At 34.2% G+C, this 25,894-nt stretch overlaps 1 protein-coding gene across 2 annotated transcripts in view; it reads left to right on the forward strand.

Annotated features, from left to right (window-relative positions):
* The window catches only part of LOC149535354 (3'-5'-exoribonuclease family protein), an 83,183-nt gene that overhangs the window by 44,917 nt on the left and 12,372 nt on the right, over positions 1-25,894 (forward strand). For both annotated transcript variants that reach the window (XM_089803707.1, XM_089803708.1), the window contains exons 5-6: positions 9,993-10,059; positions 10,341-10,416. In XM_089803707.1, the coding sequence (XP_089659833.1) occupies positions 9,993-10,059; positions 10,341-10,416 (143 nt within the window). The remainder of the gene's footprint in view (positions 1-9,992; positions 10,060-10,340; positions 10,417-25,894) is intronic.

Here is a 25,894-nt window from a genome sequence, read left to right on the forward strand (position 1 = left end):
TTAATCTAAGCAAGAAAGCACCATCAACAATAACATGACTTCCAAAATAACACAAGCACTAGAAGAAAGGGCAAGGGGATAGAAATGAGCACAACGTGCTTGACGTTGAAGCCATTGGATTCGATCCACTGCTTGTACGCTGGTCTCCAACAATGACATGTCAAGCCACCCAACTATGTGGATCTTCAAGCTTATCCATCATGCTTTTGAGGATAGTCACATGGTCCATACAAGCACAATGCACTCAAGGAAATAAGGCTAACGCTGACGCCATACAGTGCATGCAATTGGATTGTGGCATGGTAAGCCCAATGCAACTAAAAGACATCAAGTCCCATAAACACAAGGTCACTACTCATACCTAAATAGTGGCTTGATGAGAGACTCAAGAGTGGGAGTGTCATCGTATGGCATGAGGTGGCCCATATGGGTTCAAGTAGTCCTTCTCAAAACAAGGAGGCTCTAGTAAGCCTTCGAATAACGTCCCTAGACAACTAGGCTAGGTCATATCCTTGCTCAACATCTCTGTATACAACCAAACACCATGCCTTTGATCAGTGTCCTCAAATGGCCATTCAAAGACATAACTCTGATTAATGTCCTTAGATGGCTAGGTAGTCTTATTAATTCTTGTCAATATGTTTTTTCGCATTCATTTATTTAAGTTATTAGTTTTTATTAAGAAATCTCCGAACCTTTTTGTGTCCCAACTCGCCTTAGTCACTCTGCTCCACTACCCAAACATCAAATGAAGTCATCCCTGTTATAGTGAGTTATAATGCAAGATAGTGTACCAAGAAGCATGAAGCAAGAAAAAAAATCCAAAAGTCATAAAACCTTAATGAATCATGATAAGCTCAATTGTTCTCAAGCCAAAAGCACGACTCTCTCAAAGATCCCATCAAGGTGTATCTCAATTATGCTCATGATGTAGCTCAAACACCAACATTAGTAATTAAAGATGCGATCTCAAGCCAAGCAATAAATAAGCCAATATGTAAAGTAGGCAAATACTTGTGCACAAGGGCCACTCAATTGACGAGAGCACCAATTTCAAGACACATCCAATCAAATACATAAGGAATATGAAAACCCCATAAACATAGGACTCAATCACATTCTTTGAAATTGTTAAAAACATAATGAACGAAGAAAAATAAATGAAGATTGCATTGACAATGAACTCTTAAATAGAGTTTATGGACGCTAATTATAATGCAGTCTAAAAATAGACTTAATTGAGAAAACCTAATAAGAAAGCGTAAATGACCATTAATTAAGGTTCTAGAAGAAGGAGCTAAATATAGAAAGAATCTAAGATACCTAAAATAACTCTAATACCCTCCCTTAATAGTCATTCTATCAACTACCATGTAGAAGATGATACATGTGTTGTAGTCATAAAAGATTCAAAACATTTTGCTGCTGCTACTGAGACCGTCCTTGGATCCACAAGATGCCAACGACCAAGTGTAGTTAAAGAAAAATGGAGAAGATGGTCCCGTTCATCGGAATGATTTGCTTGTGTAAGAGTAGACCCTACAATTGACTCTTCTATTGACCCTCCTAGAATGTGCAAAATCACTGACCAAAAATCATTAGAGAAACATCTAACTTGATGTTGGATGCCTTTCCTTTCCTTAGTAGAGAGCAGATTTCCACAATCCATAGAATTCGTAGAATGTTTCTGGATTCAATTGTGTTATTGTTTTTTGCATTGACATGATGGATCACACTTTGTGATCCATCATTAGGATGAAGAAAGATAGAGAATATGATAGATCACAACGTGTGATCTGAAACGTTGATGCACAAAACAATAATACAATTGACTCTAGAAACATTCTAAGATTTCCTTTCCTTTCCTGGAAATAAAGATATATACTAAGAATAGTTGCTTAATCCTTTGAACTATTGCATATGAGTAGAATGCAAAATACCATGATTTGAAGAGTGCAAAACATCATTTTTCAAGAAAAAGGGTAAAAACCCTAAAATAACATCCCATGCAAACTTTGTGTCCATCATCAAGATGAAGAAAGATAGAGAATATGATGGATCATAGAGTGTGATTTGAAATGTCGATGCAAAAAACAATAACACAATTGACTCTAGAAACATTCTAAGATTTCCTTTCCTTTCCTGGAAACAAAGATATATACTAAGAATAGTTGTAGAATCCTCTGAACTATTGCAAATGAGTAGAATGCAAAATACCATGATTTGAAGAGTGCAAAACATTATTTTTTAAGAAAAAGGGTAAAAACCCTAAAATAACATTCCATGCAAACTTTGTGTATTACGAAAACCATAAATGATTTTTGAGGCAAAAAATCAACCAAAACCCATTTGTTGAGGTGAAAAATTGATCAAAAGCAAATTGAAGTGAAGACATGGATCGGAGAATACAAAACTCCATTTTTGAGGAAAAACGGTAAAACCCAACTAATTCTTTAAAGGGAAAAATTATTAAAAGCCAATAAAAAATTTTTAAGGGGAAGAATCATTAAAACCCTCCCATGTTATGAGCAGGTCAGAAGGCATTTTGAAACCTAGATCCACCAAAAAATTAATTGCCCAAAAAATTCCTAAAAATTCCAAAAAAAATCTCAAAATAAAAGAGACCAAAATCGGCCGCAATGTGCTCTAAACAAACGCTGTGAAAAATTAAAGGTTAGAGAAATCTGACCTGTTGGTGGTCAAAAATGGCATAGGCTTAAATCGCGGGCTTGAAAAAGTGCCAAAAAAAAACCAAAAAACTCTACTAAGTTGCTTACTGTTGAAAATACCACAAAGTGTTGGTGGTGGAATACGGGTGGGAAATTTTTTGGCAATTTTCAAGAAATATTGAAGATTGCCGAGTTGGCAACAAAAACAAAATAGCATGAAGTTCAGGAGTCCTTGAAATTTGCGGAATCCATAGAAGTATGTAATGTCACTTCTAGTAGGGGTTGATGAGTAAAACTTGCAAAAGAAATGTCAAAATCAAACAATAACAAGTCTTACTATTACATTCTACCCCAATTCTAACCCAAACCTTAAGGATGTCTTCAAATCGAGTTTCCTAACCCTTTGTTAATCAACTGTCTTCTTTGGAGTGCACCCCCTAAGATTTCTTCTTGGAAGGTATATTCCCTATCCAAGGCTTTATCACATATGCATATGTTGACTCATTAGAATAATTTGGAAAGGAGATTATATTTCTCTGGGTTATGTCCACTAGATGGAAATCACTCTCTCATATCGACATTTTTATATTTATTTCAGACATGTTGGTGAGATGGAGATTATTATTCTCACATACCGACATTATGAAGACTCATCAATCTCAGGCATGCCAGTCAAATTAAGATCACCAATTTCACATACTGACATTATAGAGATTCCTCAATCTCAGGCATGTCAGTTAGATGGAGATCATCAATCTCACATATTGACATTATATTGATTCCTCAATCTCAAATATGTTAGTTAGATGGAGATTATCAATCTCACTTACCAACATTATAGAGATTATATCAATGTCAGTCATGTTAGTTAGATGGAGACAATTCTCACATATTGACATTATAGAGATTATATCTACCTAGGTTGGTGTTGGTCAAATGGGAAGTTACGCCCATCTCTGATACTAACACTAAAGATGTTTGAGACCATTCTCTTCCCTTCTCTAAGGACTCTCTTGATCTCTTCAAGAAATTTCATGTATATATCATGTATTTATTGATGTATCATATATTAATGTAAAGAAAACTTTGAATATATAACATACCTTATATACACCTATACGATGCCTTTACCGCCTTTTAGATCTGCCTTGCTTCTCTTGTTAAATATATGTGAAGAGGTATGCAATTATATCTCTTTTGTTATCTTATACTATTTTCTCCTTTTTATATGATTCTTTTTTTTTTCTTGTTCAATGGTGATTTATAAATATTGTTCTATTTGTCATGTACATCCTTCCAAAAAAGTCACAACCCTTTATAATCACAATCCTTTCAAAAGGTTACAACACTTCATAATTACAACCTTTTCGAAGAGTCACAACCATTCATAATTATTCATAATTATAATCCTTTTCGAAGAGTCACATCCTTTTGAAAAAGTCCCTTATTTTCTTCTCATTCCTTTCCCCTTCCCTTTTATTCTTTTTTAACTACTCTCTTCTCCTCTCCTCTTTTTCCCCTTTAAATAAACTCTCTTCCCTTTTATATCTTATTTTGAAGTATTCACAATTCTTTATTAAATATCTCTTGAGCTTTTATTATTTTTCTGCAAAAGTGGAAGCCACTATATAATATATAAAAAGCAGGTTCAAAACGAGCTCCTCAAGGAAAGAACTAGAAAGAAAACCCTCATCCATTACTCATACAATACAAATAACAATAGTATGTCTCAGTTTCCTAAATAGTCAGAACTATGGGAGCCCAAAATTGACTGTAAATTTGGTTGTACAACATGCTCCAATATTTGCCTATAAAAACCTCTAGTGATAGATGCCATGCTTAAACATCATTTGGGGAAGTTATTAAGGTTTTATCACACAAGCGTACAAAACCACCAAATAAGATGTACAGGCAATCTTCTCTTTCCCAATTTTCCATTGTTCAATAACACCACTCATTCAATATCTTCCCTATTAATTCTGCACACATTAGATACTCAAATACCATTTACAAGAAATAGTTATAAACACTAGCATATGAGAGTTAAATTTGCATCCAGGTCAAAACATCAGTTAGGAGCCTTTGTCAATGACCTTTATCCCTTTGAGCCAATTACACCCTACCTTCAATTGCCAAGCAAGCAAGAGATGATATCTGACAAGGTCATGGATGTGACAATCAATTACATGAGAAACCACAACCGAACATTGAAATAAATGGCCCATGGTCATTAGATTTAGTTAACTTATATATGTTTTTTTGATTGGTAAATGGCTGAAGCCTAGAATATTTATTATTTATTGTTACTGTTTGTGGATATTAATTATTATTATGTGTTAGTCTCAAGTAGACTCGAACCCAAGACCTCCCAGGTGAGAGGCTCACAATTTACCGTTGTGTTGTAGGCTCTTGCCTAGTTAATTTATATTATATCATTTAGTTGCTTATTTATTTTTAAGTTTATTATTAATTATTAAATTCTATTTGGAAAGGTAATTTGTTTTTTACAATATTATTTCTTGTAGTTAATTTTATTTATTTATTCATTGTAATTTTATTATTATTTAATTGTTATTTATTTTTATATCTTATTTTATGATAATAAATTATATCATATGTTAGTTATATTATAATAAAAATATTTTATTGTTATTTATTATTTATTATATTTAGTCTTAATTTTAATATATGATTTTATTATCAGTATTTACTTAAATAATATTCTATTATTTAATTATTATTAAAATTCTATCTTAAAATCCCTATCAAAAATTGAATCTTAAAATGGGGACATGATACCCTCTACTCAAACTAATCACAAAATTCCTTTGTAGATTAAAACCCTGTCCTGAAGTTCGCCTTCATCGACGATCCTTCAAAAAACACCAAAATTCCAAAGTTGGAATCAAACAAATTAGGGAAAACATACCGGTCTCCCAATGCACAACATTATAAATGTCCAATTAAATTCCTATTCCGGGTACACATGGAAAAACATACAACATAACATTATGATTATACGGACTCACATTCCAAAATACCAAAAACATAAAAAATCTATAAAAACCCAAATGGAGATGGAATTGAACCAAACATGTAGGGAAAAACATAGAATTCATCTTGCTATGCATATGCAACCAACACAAACAAAATAATTGAGCAACTAAGGAGTTATGAGCAGTCCTACCTCACATAATGGCAAAAAAAAAAACAGCAGAGAAGACTTGAAACACCATAGATTCGAACAACAATGCCAACAAATTGGAGTGATCCCGACACTAACCCAACGTGCCGTAACCTCCAAAAATCTTATAAGTGAGCCAACTCCAACAAGCGAAGGATCACTTTTCTCCAATAGGTTTTGGAGCAAAATTTGATTCAAAATAAAAAAGATGATGAAAATGAATAATTTTTTTCCCAATTAAAGGGTACTTTTTCCCTAAGCCAAATAGGCTAAAATAAAACCCTTAAATAAACCAAAAATGCTCAAAAACTCCAAGTGATTAACTTATTCAATTCCAATTAAATGAAATGCAACTCAGATAAATTTGCTGATAATTATAAAATAACCATTTAACATCAGAATCAACATATAAATTAAACAACTTAACCGCAACAATTGCGAATACTAGACTATACATAGATAATCATTGGTCTATCACAAATGTGCAAGGTCAATTTGTATTTTACCTGTACGGTAATTGGAGGTATAATAATGCAATGACAGATACATTGTTCATATAGGTACAATTTTGCCTAAGTGTTATGAATGACCAATTTAACTCTCTCTTGTGCTGTTGTCAAGAGTAAGACACTCATAGTTCTAAAGCTAGGTGGAGTTGATGCTTGGTACCAATTATCACTACAACATACACACATCAAGTATAGATGCTTGCTTAATAAATAATCGAAGCAATAATATGTTAAATTTTGCCCAAAAATAAAGATAAACAACAATAACAAAGAACAAAAACAGGTACAAAAGGCACAATAGATTAACCGGGGGAAATCCGTCCACTTAAAGGGCAAAACCCAACCACACCACGAAAACATTGATGATAAAAATGTTCAAGTGTACAATGCTTTTCCCTTGATACAATAATAGAAAGACTCTTCAGTACACAACTGAAGGTCTCCTTAATTTCCAAATGTACAACTCTTCATATTTCCATATGCATGCCTCTTTGCGTGACACATATTTATAAATATTATCTCAAATATTATTACTACCGTCTTCTTCAGCTAAATATGACTATAGCGGTCATATTTCTGTTTCGTAAAATCAAAGATAAAGATCTTTATCGCAGCTACAATCTTCAACACTCCCTCTTAGCAAGAGAGAGAGATCTTTAGTAAGACAAGCACATAGCTGCAACCAAAGATGTTAATGATAATTTTTCATCATATAGATTCTCATTAAAACATGTTATCTCAGCATAACATAATTCACCATAAGTACATAAAATTAAAGTCATAGAGTCACACACATGACTCCACTATGTCTACTCGCAGAGGGTGGTCCAAGGGCTTTTCACCTCAAACTTCTCCCAGAGATTAATGCATTTCCACCATGCTTCAACATAGAGGGTGGATCCAAGGGCTTTCACCTCAAACTTGCCCCAAAAGAGAATGCATTTCCACCACATCTCAGCGTAGAGGGTGGATCCAAGGGCTTTCACCTCAAAGTTCTCCTAGAGAAAAATGTATTTCCACCATGCCTCAACGCAGAGGGTAGATCCGCCATGCCTCAACACAGAAGGTGGAACAAGAGATTTCACCTCTAACTTCTATACAGAGAACTCATTAACAAAGGATTGCACCTCGAACTTCTACAAAGAAGAACTCAACAACATGTTTAAGAATGACAGATTCTCTCTCAATAGAGACTCCCTCTCAGTAGGGACATTTGATCATGACAATAAGATAGCTGATGTAACCTCGCTCAAACCATCTCCCTTTGAATCATCATGACAATATCCCTATCTCATTGCTTTTGCAACCAAGAGAGATAAAACCAACCTATCATGGAGAGATATTTAAAAATTAATGCTAAAAACAACAAATATTTATAGTCAATAATCATAGAATACTTATCTCTCTCACATAGATTCCTACTGCCATTCCTGAAGCCATCCCAAGGGCTTTTGGAGCACCAACTGCAAGAAGGCAAGATTTTGGCAATGATAACGTCTTCTTGGCCACAATGCCATCCTTGTGCTGGATATGAAAAATAACCACCACAAATCCAAAGCTAGCAAGCTAGCTGTCACCAATCTCTCCAGAGCAAATCTCTGATCAGTAGAAAGACCAGTGTCTGAGAACTTCATATCGAATGCTCAGGTGCCAAAATGTTAACTCCAAGCTGTTCTGTGCTCTACATGAACAGCAAACAATGATATTTGAGCAAAGAAGAGAACTTATTCACAATGCTGCTACATTCTGCTCGGTTTTTCCATCCTTCCGGAATATTTCAATAACTTAATATACTTATCACAGATGTTGCAGCTTTCAGCACAGACAATCTAAGCGAATATACGCCACAATGAATACAAAGCGATACCTCTGTCATCTGTCATCAAAAGAAATTGAAGGCAGTTACATGAGCGATTCTTGACAAGCATTTCTTCATGAATGTAATAGTCACACATTTATATATAAACTGAGCTAGAGACAAGGAAGTGCTTCTCAGGATCCGTGCAAAATTTCACTGATCTTGATATGAAATCTGCACACATTAGAGGCATAATTTTATTGTGAGGACAGGGTTTCCAGAGTCGGTTAACAAGCAATAGATAATGGTTGAACTTACAAAGACCAGATGATTTGGTGAACTACGGAGAATTCAGGAAGAGATCCCAGAAAAACCATTTGAGAACCTTCAACTTCCAAGTGTGGGTCACAGTTTGAACCACGTTCATGTCACAGTCTTATTCTGGGCAGAGTACAGAATGAATGTGTCTCCAGAAGGCTAACCACGAGGAAGAACTCACAGCTTCTTTCGATTAACAAATGAATAGCAGGTCTGCAATTTATCCAGCTAATGATCAGGTCAGCAGTAAATAGTTTAGGCTTTGGGAATAAAGTTTTGTAAACTGTCATCTGGACTTTCAATTTTGACCAAGGATTTTCTGCTATTGATTGTCAGTATCTCTATTATTCATCTGTATTTCTGGGTTTCCTTTGGTTGTAATAAAACAAAATCTTATTGCTGCGTGTATTATAGTAGTTTCAATTAGGCCAAGGAAAGGGTATTTCACTAAAGCTTTGTTCAAATCACAAGGAGTCAACAAACACCATTCAAGCTTTCTTTCTGAGCTGTGGAATACTTCAGTGGTAGATAATATAACCTTTCTTGGATGACTATTTTGATAAATTGTTATTTTAGGTTTATTTTTTAATCAAGTCCAGATGTAGGACTTTATAATTCAGCATAATTAAATTCTACTAGATGAACATCTTGTCTTCTTGATTGTGCTCTGAATCCTTCCTGATTACCCTTATTGGGGCCTTTTTCCATTAATGCCATTTTTAAATTGAGATGATGAACTTGTGATAGTGTCACCACTTCTCACGTGGCATCAACTCCAATTTTTGCATTTACCATCTCTTTGTTGATCTAATCTGTCATTTGTGGAGTATAGACACTAACCTTAGTGGAAGAAACTAATAAACAAAGCAAGAAATGGAATCTGGCTTGACAAAAATAATATAAGACTGGACAAGTTTCTGAGTAACTCGAGTTCTCAACATATAGGTATATTGATGTCTGTAGAACAACAATGCATGTCAGATTCAAAATCCTAACAATGAAATCCAATTTTATATTTCAGGTCTCATGTTTTCTTATGGTAGTTTGAAGTTTGAACATATATCAGATTACTTTCTTGGGTCTGTAACAGAAACAGTGCTTGCATTAATACTTTTCCATTAAAATTCTAGATAGCCAATTCTTGCTAACTACAAGTTAGCACGCTCCTATCAACAGTTTGTTTCTTTCCAATTTTAATCAAGATAGTGAATTCTTAAATTTTTTCAATTAAACATTATTTCAGTGCATATATAATATAACTTGTACTCTGTTGTTTGTATTACTGTGTTCCAGCTTCGTTGTTTGTTTTGTTTAGCACAATTAGATTATCATTTTTTGTTGTACTATAAATATTGTGATATTTAACGTTCTGGACTTTTGACAAATACATAGTTACAAATGAAGTTTGTATCCCTTGTTTTCCTAGAGAGAGAGAGAGAGAGAGAGAGAGAGAGAGAGAGAGATTTCTGGTCCTGTGAACTATATTGACAGATAGGCCATTGGAATAAATGCAGTTCTGGCGTGGTTAATGTGAAGGAGCTACTTATATCACATGGAAAAGCAGCTTGGATGGCATATTTGGTAAATATTTTTTTCTGTTTGTTCATTGGCTTTACATAAATAAATACACAAGTCCTTTTGCATAGATACAATAGTCCATTCTACAAGTTTGAGTCTCTATTCCAGGCAAAACATTTTGGGCTAAGGAACTGTCAAAGTGAAGCCTATGACGTGTTCTTGTGCTTGTGCTTGTGTTTGATGATTTTGATTGAATTGTACAAATGACACACATTTATAAATTGCTGTACATATGGTTACATGGCAATTGGGCAACAAGAACATGATCAATTCCTGTAACGCAGGATATATATTGCCTAGATGCAGATGGTTCACTTTTTGATTGCGCTCTGCTTTCAGCTGTTGGTGCTTTTTCAAACTGTATGTTAAATCTTATCTGTTATCCCTTTCTGCAAGAAAAGCAGTAAAGTGCTATGTTATTACAGTGTTACAAATTGTCAGGAAAAATAAAAATTGAATCAGTATGGTTAATGATGATCTTTTCTATTTATGTATATCTTTAATTTTTTTGGGTCTTCCATGACCATGTTTACATTCTCAGGGAAGGAAGAAATAATCTTGAAGCAATTTTTTCTGGATGTATATTTCGATTTGATATGTTCTATTCAAAATTTACAAAAATTATGGGGCAAAAATAATACATAGCTGTGTTAACTTTACAAAAGTAGCCCAAAGAATTTTTCTTGCATTTGCTATTTCATTGTAAATAAAAAAATACAAAGTTGGAGCAAACTCCAATACCATGCAGTCTAAAAGTTCTATTTGCTGTAGTTTACATTTCATGAATCAGACATAATTGCATGCCAGGAACTTCATATTTTGCATTATTAGTTCCTATTTATTTTTGGCTTAGTTACCGGTTCAGATGCGGGCACGGGAATCTTGTACATGGATGCATGAATTTTTTCCAGGGTTTGGATGCATTGTGGTGTACGCATGTATATATGTATTATAGACAAAAATATTAAAGAAATATACTAAATCATTTGATAGTATGATACTCGATCAATTCCAAATGCCAATGATAAAATATTAAATGCAAATTGATAGTTTAACAATACACCATCTTGTACAGGAATATTCCCATTTGAGTACCAGCACACATCCAAATGCACTGGTGTGTGCATCTGCATTTGATATGGAGGGGCCTTGGGATGTATCTGGTAACTGAGCTTTTTTTAAACTAAATAGTGACGATGTAGGGCCCTCTTGTAAAAAATAAGACACATGTATCAGCAGTCAAAATGGTCACATTACACCCAAAAGGTACAGTCTGCTCTGCCAATCAAAAACAAGAAGTAGCAAAACACCACCATGCCAGATTCAAACAGAAGACACACCATCACCAACCTATTTGAAGACACCATAGCCACCAGCACCTTTTTCAGTATTAACCCCCTTCTTTTCCATCTCAAAACCACCACATTCCTCTACCATCCTTATTATTGGTTTATATATTGACAAACTTGACCCCCTTCTTTTTCATCTCAAAACCACCATATTTCTCTACCATCCTTACCATTGGCTTATATATTGACAAACTTGAAGAGTGGTTAAATTGGCAAAGGTGGCAATGGTGTGCATTTGAGGACTTTTATATCGAGGCTCCTTCTTTATGCGAATGACCTTTTTCTGATTGCTAAATTGACTCTTGGGTTGCAAGAGCAGTCACATGAACTTGGGCTTCTTCATTTTGCGAATTACCTTTTTCTGATTGCTAAATTGACTCTTGGGTTGCAAGATCAGTTATATGAGCTTGAATATGTTTTTAAAAAGTGGTGAGGATGCAACTCAATATCAGCAAGATCAGATTCATGGTTTCTCCAATAGAAGATACTAGAGACAATAGAAGTTCTACTGTGAAGGTCGTATTCTTAATGAAGTTATGAAATACAAATATCTTCGGATTGAAATACAACAATTTAAGTTGGGAATGTTGCAGGAAGAAGAAAACTTTAGGAGGATGGAAATTGTTTTATGCTCTACAAAACAAATTCAGACAGACAGAGCTATGGGATTGGAAACCTATGCATACCCTTTTTGTGTTGAATTGTTGGACAGCAATACCTTAGACTCAAAGTGGAAACATACTGAGGGAATAAAAGAATTGATCACAAGAAAGTTAAAAATTATTATTATTTTGCTTATGAGATCATGTTGAGTGAAATAGGGACTACTCCTATTGAAGCAACTCCTATGGTGTGTCTCATAAGATATTTAAGAAGTTTGAGTAAGTGGAAGTGGTTAGATGGCCTAGGGTTGTTTTCAATAACATCTTGTACAAAGAAAAGAAGTCTTGGATGAAGCGATGCAGCAAATGGATGAGTAGATGAAATATCTACTTGAATGTGTGCCTTATGAATAGAAAGGAGGTAAATGCTATGGATAAGCTCCACAACTTTACACGAGGCAAAGTGCTAGGGAGAAAGAATTTTTTGTTATCAAGGAGTTCAATCATACTTAAGATCATCATCAAGAAACATAGCTAGGGGCTAAAATCCTGTGTAGAGCCAAAATTCCTATTGCTCAATTAAGTGGTGCCCAATTATACTTGTGATCATCATGAAAATAAAAAATAGGATACGTAGGTACTAATGTTCTGTGTAGAACCAAAAAATCTTATTGCTCAATTAAAAACCAATCAATTCCGTTGTGAAACAGGGAGGCAGAAAAGGCCAAGGAAAGCTTGGGAAGAAAGAGTGCATTTTTGTACTTCTAGAGCAGTGGAATTAGAAAACACTTCATTGTGGAGTGTGATGCCTTCAAGGGCAGTTGGACAAATATGTAAATATCTTGACAACTTCTGTTAGAATGATTCACAGTGTTCCGTGTTACAAAATGATGAAACAAGTGCCACAAACTAGCAGTGCAATAATGGGCGTCCAATTGGAGCAGCATTAGTGTCTCTGCATTGAAATCCTAGAGTTGTCACACTAAGTTTCTGGGTTTGCAGTGTTTATGCCTGGATCCAGGTCTGGTTCGCACTGTGTCCAGGTAGGGTTTTGGTACGGTTTGGGTTTGCATGGATTTTCTGTGACTAGGGGTTTTGTGGAGAGCTATGAGCCTTACAATGTTCCAAACAGGGTCACACCTGTCTCAAAGTTTGCAATAAGAAATGGGTTGGCTCCAACCTTTACACTAGTAATATTTTGCCATCCAACAATAGCTAGCTGCTGAATATCTTATTTCATGACACTTCGAAATGATTTCCAATTTTAATGTTAGGAAATAATTAATAGCTAAGTTTTTAACAAATTATTTCTTATTTATATTAACAATATATAGCTATATAAATAGATGTGTAAAATATACATCTTAATGTTAATAAGTGTATAGAATATATATTAATTAAAAAAGTGTAAAATATACATATTAATTTTAAATTAAATACTGTATTATTTAGTTAACTTTTAATAAATAATACATTTGACTTTATTATTTAATAATATAAGTTTAATTTCAAATTTATTGTGAGACCTAATGTAGATATATGATTACAAGTTTATGGTTTTTTTGTTGTTTATATGATACTATGCGACATTCTAATCTTAATTCATGCTTCTAGGTTGCATATGTATGCATGCACGCACGCACGCGCACACACACACACACACACACACACAATTTTTATAAGTTTTTGTACTAACAAAAACAAATCCCCGTTTATTAAAATTTTTCCTTATCAGTGAACTGCTTCCTCGAACCCGAACTTGAAACCAAACAAAATCTGACAACTTACTTGTCACATTCATATGGAGAGTTTAGCTACATGATTAGATTGAGTGGGTAATGTTGTGTAATATAATGCATGCAATCATTGAGTAGGAAAAGAGTAGCTTCCATTTAGATGTGTAGACATTATTAATCAAGTGAAGTAAGATTTTTAGTTGTATAACTTCAAATAGGCCTTTTGACAAAGGCATTGAGCATGAGATAGAGTTGGAGGGTGCTTAACTTGTTATTACCATTCCTTATAAGAAATCCAAGAGGCACAAATATGAGATTGAGTAGACAATTAAGATGCTACTAGAGAAGGGACATATTTGATGTAGTAAGAGCCTGTTTGCTTCTTTATTGGTTTGAGTTAAGAACAAAGATGGAACCATGCATATGTGTACTAACCACATGGCTCTGAATAATAAGACTATAAAATAGGTACTCCATCAGGTGGATTGATGAGCTCATTGATGAGCTAGATGGAGTTGTGTAAGATATATTTGAGATCTAGGTACCATCAAATAAGGGTTAGAGAGGACATAGAAAAGACAACCTTTAAATGCCATTTTGCTCACTTCAAGTTTCTAGTTACCCCCTTTGATTTGACCGACGTCCTTGTCACTTTTTAGTCTTGTATGAATTGGGTGTTTCAGATGCAACTTTGTAGATTTGTTTTGATACTCTTTGATGACATCTTAATTTACTTGCTGTGGAAAATATCTCCTACTTGTTAATTGATTAGCTTAAGGGGCTTTCGAACAAATGGTTCATAATGCACAACACTTGGTGAACGTTTTGTAAATGGGGTTACAAGCAGAGTGGGTTTAACCATAGAGGAAACTCTGTAGTTAAGTGCTCTCAAGCTAGAGTAGTAGTGGGATGGTGACCTCCTGAGAAGTCCCTCCACTTCACCTCTATGGGCATCACCTAGATCCAATGAGTGCTAAGTGTTCTATTCATTCTCATGAGAGATGGGCTCGTGTGAACCATTACTCATGAAACATGGGTTGATGAGTTTGACTCAAGAACTATATAGTGGAATCCTAATAGCAATATCACAATTTGACTTGTGGAAAATATCTTCTAGTTATCAATTGATGAGCTTAAGGGGCTTTCTAATGAATGGTTTATAAGTCACAACACTTGGTGAAGGTTTTACAAATGGGGTTGCAAGTAGAGTGGGTTTTATCATGGAGGAAACTCAAATAGTTAAGTGCACTTAAGTTGTAGTAGTACTGGGATGGGTGACCTCCTGGGAAGTCCCCGTGCTTCACCTCTGTGAGCATCACCTAGATCCAATGAGTGCTTAGTGTTCCATTCATTCTAATGAGAGATGGGCTCGTGTGAACCACTCCTCATGAAACATTGGTCAATGAGTTTGACTCAAGAACTACATAGTTGAATCCTGATAGCAATATCACAATTTGACTTGTGGAAATATCTTCTACTTAGCCATCTTAATTTACAACAAGATATGGAGGAGCACATGAGGCATCTAAGATGAGGTTTTGAGCATTCTTGATGTAGAATGTTTGCATGCAAAAGAGCCAAAATGCGAGTTTGAGATGATAGAGCTTCTATTTATTGGTTGCAAAATCAACTCTAAGGGAGTTAGTGTTAATCAAGAGAAAATCAAAGCAATTCTAGATTGGCTGCCTCTTACAAATATCTCACAAGGGAGTCTCTGGCTTTGTGGTTTCCATAGGAAATTTGTTACGGTTTTTTCATAGGTCTCTATCTCACTTATAGATCGCACTAAGAAGGGAGCCTTACGTGGTCTAATCTAATAAAAAATCATTTGATAATATCAAGAAAATCATGAGCGCATACCTTGTCTTAGCTATTCTTGATTTCTCTATACTATTTGAGGTTGATTGTGATTCGATAGGTGTTGTCCTAATGCAAAATAAGAACCCAAATGTCTATGAGAGCAAGAATTTGAAAGTGGGGAGAAGTTACCCAATCTACGATGAGGAGATGCTTGCAATCATGCATGCTTTGACCAAGTCTTGGCAATACCTTGTGGGAAGTAAGCCCATGGTTAAATGATCACAATAGCCTCAACTATATCCTAGATCAAGTGGATCTTAATGACAAATAGTAGAAATGGGTGTTTAAGCTACAAGCTTATGATTATGACATTGAATAATTCAAGGGGAAGAAAAATATAGTTGATGTATTGTCAAGCATGCCACATTTGTATTAATTGATGGAAATAGTACTTGATTTGAAAGAACAAATTCATATAGATTGTGATAAATACTCACCTTACGAATGAACTCATACTCTATAGGAGGGGATAATTTGAGTACTTGAATCAAGGCTTAAGATGAAGATTACAAGGACATTTCAAGATGCACATATGGCAGGTGACCTCGGTTTCTATAACTTACCAAAAGATCCAAGAATAACTCTCATAGAAAGGACTTAAATATGTAAATGAGTGCCCGCATGTCAATAGAGTGAAAATAAGTATACTTATTGATGCAAAGGTAAGGTGGCTAAGGGGTAATTGATAACATATTCCATCAAAACAAGGGTAAACTGCTTCCTTAAACTCTAAGGCAATTACATTTGACAAGGTACCTATACAAGGTAGAGCCTTTGATCTAGCATGATTGTAGTAACAAATGTATTCATATCAATTTTGGACCTCTATATGTATAATGAAAAATGGTGATCAATGATAGATCCCAACATGACACATACATTAGAAGGGGCCCTAAGATCCCTTTTTGAGGCTAAATCTGATTAGCACAAACCCAAATAGATACGGGGGTGCTAATGCATAATTTAGACCTTAAAGGGGGTGTTTGATTCTAGGGTCCTTTCTTTCTATGTATAGGAATGTAAGAATGTAAGGATAAAAGTGTAATGTGTGTGCAAGTAAACAAAAGCAAATACTTATGTAACAACAAGATATCAGATCTAGTCCATCAAAGTAAGTGTTATGAAAAATAAGGGTGATGATGTACTCACCTAGAGGGCTAGTAGAGGAAGCAACTTCAGATTTGTAGAGACCCTATCAAACTATATCAAAACTGGAAATAGATCAAGATTTGGAAACCTAATGATTGGATCTACCGACTGTTAAAATCTAAGGTTTGTAGATGGGTCGAAATAGGTTCGACCTATAATTGGGAGGGCTAAATTTGGAGGTCTCAAAATTGTGATTGATAGCGTATCTCTAGATCTGCAATTCCCGAATCCGAAACTTCGCAAATCTGCACCTGCACACCAAAGGGAAAAGGAAATTGTCGGAGGGGAAGGGAGTTGCCTTGATGAAGCCCTTGTTTAGAAATTAACCTTGAATTTAAATAAAGGAAATGCTATCATAGTAGAGATTAAACAACAATGAAGAATATCAAACCATGTAAATGCAATTATCCTTGGTATATGATCAAGTAGGTTGAAGCAATAGCTTTGATTGAACACAACAACCAAAAGAAAAATCTTGTGAGACAAAACCTCATGTAATAGATGCTCGTAATTTGCCTCAATGTTGAATTGAAGAAGAGAAAGATTTGAATGGTAAATTCCCTCCCTTGGTGGCCAACTCTTTTGTCTCATATGAAAAAAGAAAGATTTATGGAAGGTAATGCATGAATGCTTTGATGGATGGATGCTTTCAATGAATGCTTTCTTGCTTGAACCCCTTAAATGCACAATAATTTGCTTGAATGTAGGTAGCTTTTAGAAATGAGGGATAACTTTAGATTGATGATTGAGATGTGAAAATGAGGGGGGAAAGTCTCTCTTTATAGTAATTTCAGGGTCCAAATTTGGGAAAGGCCGACTGTACTGGGCAAGAAAATGAAAATATCTTGCATCGGGTTTGAAATCCACCAAAATTCAACCCCAAGGTATAGGTCAAAATAGGATTGACTTATACGTGGAAGGATTAATTTTGAGGTGGAAATTGCAAGACTTGAGAAGTGTTTAGGGTTTTGAGAAAAAGATAGATGAGTAGGAAAATTGATCATAAATGCCAAAATGGGCTCAAGAGGGAAACAAATTATGTGAGTGGAAGGGAAATTGTAAATAGAAATCAGAGTCAACTTAGAGTTTAAAGAAACATTGAAGGAGAAGGTAGGACCTTGATTTAATTAATGTATGCAATTAGGTGCAATGTCAGATCCCAACATAAGGAACACATTAAAGTGGACAAAAAATGGTCCCAAAATGCACACAAAGTAAGCGCTTACTTTTTAGGGCTATACATTTAGCCTCCACTTTGGTGGAAGTTTGAGACAAGCTCATGCTCATGGTAAAGGAAGAGATGGAAAAGAGAAAGAAAGATACTTGCGGAGAATTGCAACAAAATAAGATGTCATTAAATCTAAGGACATAAGCCTCCAAACTAAGGATCCTAACTCCACATCCGTGCACGAGTGTATGAAAACACAACCAAAAGAAAAGACAAAAGACACAAAAAAGGGGAGTACTAAAATAAAACTCTAAATCAACTAGTGAAAGAGACATCAGCCAAAAATGTCTCACCCACTAATATCATGTTTGGAAGCTACAATAAGAGCACAAGTGATCACATAGTAAGGAACAAGAGCATCACCAACGATGATACTAACTCCATAATCCAACCTACTAGCTTAACCATGATATTCGAGAGAGAGAGGGAGAGGATTACCTCACCTAGTAAGATTGTATGTCTTTTAGAAACATTATCTTTGTAAACCTTTATAACGAGCTTTCATCTTCTCTGTTTAATACACATATTTACCATAACAAAGTGTTAGAGTGGATCAATGGGGTTTCACAAAATCTGCTGGTTTTTTAAAGAAAAATTTAAGCCTCTTTTGATCCTGATATTTTTTTCCAAAAAAAATGTTTTTCAATTTGTTTTAAATTAAAATTGTTTGCTGAAAATTGTGAGCCTAGTTGACGGTTTTGATTGCACGATTTCTTAATTTGAGCAAAAGTCTATAATTTTTGAAGGTTGGATGTACTTGCATGTTTGTTGCATGTTCTCTCATGCACATTTTGTGAGTTGTATGTACTTGCGTGTGCTTGTTTACCACATAGTCTCGTGTTTTTTCGCATTAAGGTTTCTCTAATGGGTTTTGATAAATTTTTCCCTTAAAACATTATGATGGGTTTTCATATCTTTCCCCTTCAAAAATTATGGTTGGGTTTTTATAAGTTTTTCCTCAAAAATTATTTGTTGGGTTTGAATAAAATTTCCTCAATTTTTCTGTTGGGTTTCAATAAATTTTCCTTAAAAAACTATCTAATAGGTTTTAACATTTTTTTCCTAAAAATCAATGCTTTGTATTATATGACCCGTGTCTCACATTTTGTTGTCTAGTTTTGTTCAAATTTTCACCGTAAAAATTGTGGCTGGTTTTTCTCCTAAATAAATTATGGCTTTTTAAAGTCTGTTTAGAGTCGTAGTGCTTATCTGCAAAAGTTTTTGGTGAATCATCTTGTAGTCTATTTGGGATGTAGTACTCATTTGCAAAAGGGTTTAGCAATTTTCTAGTGAAACCTAGGGACTTGCACCCACCCAAAACCTCGAAGTACCCATCCCCGAGACGTGCCCTCATCGGGTACTTGTAGTACCCGAGTATCCCCACCTCCGCCATTACACAACCACGTCGCTGCTGGGATATGTACTTTGAATTTCTGTTTTTATTTTTTGCATGTTACTATTGGGTATATACTAATTTATTATGTTGAATTTTCAATGGTTTTGGTTAGTGTTGCAATTTTGCTATGTTCAAGTGTTTTAATTTGGTATATTATATTGAAACATCACTTTATAACTAGCATTTCAAGTTATACATGTGTAGTACACAACGCTCCCTTTGCCCCCCCCTCATTGCTCCCCATTGTCTTGGAATTGAGACCCTTTGTCTCCTCGTCCCAAAAACTCGTCTAGGTGTCCCAATATACCCCAACGCTTGTGTTACACAACAATTTTCCCAAAATTGTGCTTTCAATTTCATCTCAGTGTCTCTAGGTACAGGAGTAACAACTCAGTTACCCAACGTCAGTTAGGATGACTTCTTCGGCATTAAGATTTGCAGATCCAGGGAGGGTCTCAGCAACAACGAAATGTTTTGAAGAATTTGTGACCAAAAGACTCTAGTTAGATGATGACCAATAAGGGAGGGTATTAAAATATCGTAATGTTTCTTTGATTGTCATCTTAGTTAGTCTTTAGTTTATTAAGTAGTTTCTATTTTTATCTTTAGTTCTTTAGTGTTTCTTTTAGAAGCAACCTCTTTGTAAATCAATATAAGGAGCTTTCATTTCCTTTGTTTAATACAATATTGATTTACCATAACGCCAATCACAAGTAAACCAAGATGTATCCTTTGGTGGCATTCTATTGATATGAAGTGTCATGTCCCCATTTTAATAAGATTTTAATAAATATTATAAGAAATTTTAATAAGTAATATCAATAACACAACTAAATATTAAACAATAACATAATCAATTATAGACAAATAATATAAACTATTCTATATAAGTCTGATAATGCATATGATAATAAATATAATAATAAATAATAAATAGATAGTATTCAAATATAGTTATAACTTATATATACATAATATGATTAACAATATAGTATTACATGCTATAATAATCAGCAAAATGAATAAAATGTAACTAGCAATGTCAATATAATGATATGAGCCATCTAAATATAATAATGATAAGTAAATAAGTAATCGTAATTCAAATAAACATATTAATAAATAATCTATTATTATCATATATATCATTAGTATAATCAATACTAAGCATTAAAATATAATATAAGTATTTTATTATACTTGTATTTATTATAAGTATTTTATATTATATTTTAACTAAATTATAATTATATATTACATCAAATAAATTACCAAAAATGGTGAGTGGGTGAAGGTTCATGACTATTCATTTAGTAGTTTTTGGTAATTAATTTGATGTAATATATATTTATAATTTAGTTAAAATATAATATAAGATACTTATAATAAATACAAGTATAATAAAATACTTTATTATATTTTAATGCTTAGTATTGATTATACTAATGATATATATGATAATAATAGATTATTTATTAATATGTTTATTTGATTTATGATTACTTATTAACTTATCATTATTATATTTAGGTGGCTCATATCATTATATTGACATTGTTAGTTACATTTTATTCATTTTGCTGATTATTATAGCATGTAATACTATATTGTTAATCATATTATGTATATATAAGTATATTTGAATACTATTTATTTATTATTTATTACTATATTTATAATCATATGCATTATCATACTTATATAGAATAGTTTATATTATTTGGTCTATAATTGATTATGTTATAGTTTAATATTTAGCTGTGTTATTGATATTACTCGTTAATATTTCTTATAATATTTATTAAAATCTTATTAAAATGGGGACATGACATGGAGCTTCTAAGTTCATTGATTTCTGGTTAGTTATAGTGGAGTCCTTGAAACCTAAGATTATTGCACCAAAGTTAGGACAATGCAATCTTTTAAAGACAACCTCCAACATGCTCAAAAACAATAGTTGTATGTAGACCTGCATTGTATAGAGCATGCATTTGAGGTAGACAACATGGTTTATTTGAGATTGCATCCTTTTGGAAATCTACTATCAAGAAGAGTGGATCAATGAAGATAAAACTGAGTTTTTATGGCTCATTGAGGACCTCCAAGAAGATTGGAGAGGTGGTATATGAGTTGGAGCTGCTAAAGAGTTGCGATGTTCATTGTGTCTTCCACGTTTCTCACCTCAAGAAGGCTCTTGGAAGTAATGTTGTTCCCTCTTTTGAGTTACACACTTTGGTTGAGGAAGGGAAACTTGTGTTGGTTCAGAGGTAGTCATTATTTACAAGGAACATACCTTGATGAAGATGACCATTGGGAATTATTTATTGTGGAGGCTGCTACTTGGGAGAGTGATGCAGGAGAATCCAATGTGTAAGAGCAATATTGCATCACCTAAAAATATTGTCTAGTTTTTCAATAAGGGCTATCCTTGGGCAGGGCTACTACTTTTAGTAAGTTTTTCATTGGAGCACGAATTGTTTTAATCACTTCCTTGTAGGTTCTTTTTGGATGTATAAGCTTGTAGGTAAAAGTTTTTGGTAAGACCAAGTTTGGTTTCAAAGATATTGAATATTTTGTTTTGAGAGGGTGGTATAAAAGCTTTGAACTCAATTCTGAAGGCCTTCAAGGCTTTGAAACAAGTCAAAACTTGTTTGAGGTGCCTCTTCTAGTTGTAGAGAGCTAAGAGAGGTTTTCTAAAATTGGTTGTAATAGACAATCGGGTACACGGTTCACAAGTTATGGCTTCCTGAAGTTGTGCCATCAAGATTCAAGTTTTGATACAAAAGGAAGAGAGAAATATCACTTGAAGTAGGAAATTGAACCGCTCAATGCCAAAATTATAAAACTTCACTTTCTAAAATTTTCTAAGGCGGTTATTGGTGCTGCATATAAAGGGATGAAAGTGGATTTCATGCTTGGTTCCAGAATGGTAGTTTGTGGCTCTATGTTGTAGATTATTGTAATGAAAATGCCCATGTGGCTGTAGTATGTTATTTTTCATTCAATATGGTGATGTCATCTCATTGAAGATAATAGAAAGCAAGTGTTTATCTTCTTGCAATTTTATGTTAATTTCCATGTTTTGTTGTGTGCTTGGGTTAGTAAGGAGAGTACCCTTCATCAAGTGGTATCAGAACAAAAGTTCTTGAGTGCATAGATTGTCGAACATGAGACAATTTGCACTAGGATTATGGTTGTGGGTCTGAGAGGTTAAGTGCAGAAAATACCTCCACAAAGGAATTAAGGTGGAAGAGTTTCGAGTGTGATAGAAAAGGGTCATAGAGCCCTCGAGAGAAAAATGCAAGCAATGCAAGAGGAGTTGCATAGGGGAGCCAAAATTAGAACGAGATGAAAATGAGGATGAATCTAAAGAAGGATAGTTTGAAGAACAAGAAATGACCAAAGATCCTGACGAAGCTAGGTTTTTTAAGGGCCATTTCCAAGATTGGGAAGAGACCAAAGATTTAAGTTTACACATTTTCTAGAAATGTTAATGTAAAAGAATTGATTGGATCAATGATATGGAAGAGCGTTTTGAGTATGAGTAAGTAGAAGACCCTGAGAGGGTTAGGTTCCCAAAGAACAAGCTGAAAGGTCATGCTAAAATTTGGTGAAAAGAGTTTTTGTCAAAGAGAAATAGAAGAGCAAAGGAAAAGATAACAGGATGGAGTTGGATGGTGGACACATTGATGAGACTATTCATTCTTGTTGATTATGAGCATGATTTGTTGAAGAAAATGCAAGGATTGAAGCAAACAAAAAAATATGTTTGAGAGAATACTAAAGAGTTCTATTGAGTTCTCATTTGAAGGGGTAATTCTGAGGCTAGCAAGGAGAAGGTTTCCCATTACATAAATGGGTTAAGTTTGAGTATTTAAGAACACATAATGGTAAGAATATCTACCTTTGAAGATTTATATCAATTTTTATATAATGGAGAAGAAAAATTGAACAAGAAGTTTGGGATTAAGCAAAATGGAAGAGGTTATGGTGGAAAATCAAGTGGATGGTTTGTCGAAATGAAGATCATAAGAGGAATGATGACTCTAGTAGCAGCTAGAATAAGAGGGGGAATAATTTCTATCATCCTCGCGATCAAGATAATGGAGATCAAAGAAGAAGAGGAAGAGAGCGAGGATTGGGAAGAGGAGGTTTTAGTGGAACATGTTTATAGTGCGAAGGACATTGAGCCTATGAGTGTCCCCAATATGACTCTAGTAGTAGCTAGAATAAGAGGGGGAATAATTTCTATCATCCTTGCGATCAAGATAATGGAGATCAAAGAAGAAGAGGAAGAGAGCAAGGATTGGGAAGAGGAGGTTTTAGTGGAACATGTTTATAGTGCGAAGGACATTGAGCCTCTGAGTGTCCCCAATATGAGAGACCAAAAGACCATGCACTAGTTGCACATGTAGATGAGGATGTCGAGGCCTCGCATTCTAAAGATTGTGAAAGAGGAGAGGTCCTTGTTACTAGAAGGGCCTTGCTAAATGATGAGAAGACACTAGAGAAAAGGAAGAATTTGTTTTGCATAAGATGTAAGTTTAATAGTAAAGAATGCAATATCATTATAGATGGTGGTTGTAACAACTTCTTTTTCCGGGTCTTAATTATCAACTAACATATCAAAGAAATACAATTATTACTTCATTTTCATAGGAAGACAATTATATCAGTTATGTTCATGTGAATAAGATTTAATAGTTATAATTACATAAATGAAAAACTCATAACTAACATCTAAAAAACACCTTCAATAAATTTACTATGGAAATTAAAACCTACATACCATGGAATTCGAAACTGAGATCAATCTAGGGTTACTTTTGCAAACACCCAGGTTAGTCCACAAATACCACTATATCAAAATCAAATGACAATTACCATCAAATACCACTATATCAATAAGGGCATCACATACCACTATCAATTAGGGCATCTTACATCATCGGATCATTTAGGGCATCACACTCCTCCGTGTTAATTAGGGCATCAATTACCATTGGATTGTTTAGGGCATCAGATACCTCTATATCATTTGGGCCGTCAATACAACTGTATCATATAGGGCTTCAGATACCATTGTATCATTTGGGCTTTAGATACCACTGTATCATTAGGGCATCAATTACCATTGGATCATTTAGGGCATCATATACAACTGTATCATTCCTCTCCTTTTGATTTGCTCAACTGTGGAAATAACATAAGATTGGAAAATAAGCTCGTAATCATTATTATAAATGAAAGACTGAAATAACAATCTATCCCTCGTAAATAAATATATTCCACATTCAGTTAGAAGATCAATTGATCTAACTGATTGCCAATTATATTGATGATAAGAGTTGCTTTCATTTTAAGAAATAACTGTAATGATGATATAACTCAATTAATCTTACCTTCTACTTAATCATACATCGTATAGTAAAAATACCTGTTTTTGACAAATGTTTGAATGCATAGCTTATCTTTATCTGATGCTCGTTCGACATCTTGTGGAGAGGGAAACATTGTCAGGGGCTTAACCACCCAACCTCAGACCATAACTTATCCCCACACAATCTTTGACGAGAAAGGCCCTCCCTACCCGAAATAGACATGGAACATCTTGTCATCCATTGAGCACTCTGGTATCTAATCACACCACTTGACTTGACAACAGGAGAATACAATAAACATGATTATGCATGAGCTATTAAATGATGTTATTCTAGATTTAATGTATCATATCCGACTTCTATTTCTATGTCATTGCAAACTCCATCTCACCTCTTCATCTTTTCCATGGTTATATAGCCGGTGAATCCTAGGTGCTCAGATCTTAGAGCAACCGACTCTGTCTGTTGATTCTCAGCTAATTCATGAATTATATATATATATATATATATATATATATATATATATATATATATTCTAGCTTATCACAATCTGTGATTTGAAAGAGATATTCTTAAAGATTGCAGAATTTATTGTTTAATGCTAATCTCCATTGGCATAATGATTTATGGATTCATACTATGTTTTCTTGGCTTTCACTTGCCATGACAAAGCAAAATTGAAAAGTGGATCAAATCTATAATATCAAACAAGATATCACCATGATAAATACTGTAGTTTATTGCTATGAAATTTGATGTTATTGCACCCTGGTTCAAGAAAATCAAATTGGAAATACTGGTTTTGGGTGTTCCACATAACTTGGACAATTTGGAGATGATGTCTTGTTGAAAACTCAGGTACTTACCACACCTTTACTTGTAAAAATATCTAACACAACTCCAACATAAGAGTACTCACGATTTCCAACAGAATATTGAAAAACGTAAGCATGAGCAAGGTAGTCGGGTGTTTGAAATATATGAATGTCTTCCAGGTGTAACCATAGTGTATAAATACAACTTCAATCCTTAGCATAGAAAAGATCACATACGACAGAGTGCATTAAGAACGACACTGCTATGAAAGGTTCAAATGAAATTGTAGAAAGTTTGATTGCTTAAGTAGAGCATCTCTTA

This window comes from Cupressus sempervirens, chromosome 10, assembly GCF_028749045.1.
Source record: "Cupressus sempervirens isolate cs-2001-9-10 chromosome 10, ASM2874904v1, whole genome shotgun sequence".
Lineage (NCBI taxonomy): Eukaryota > Viridiplantae > Streptophyta > Pinopsida > Cupressales > Cupressaceae > Cupressus > Cupressus sempervirens.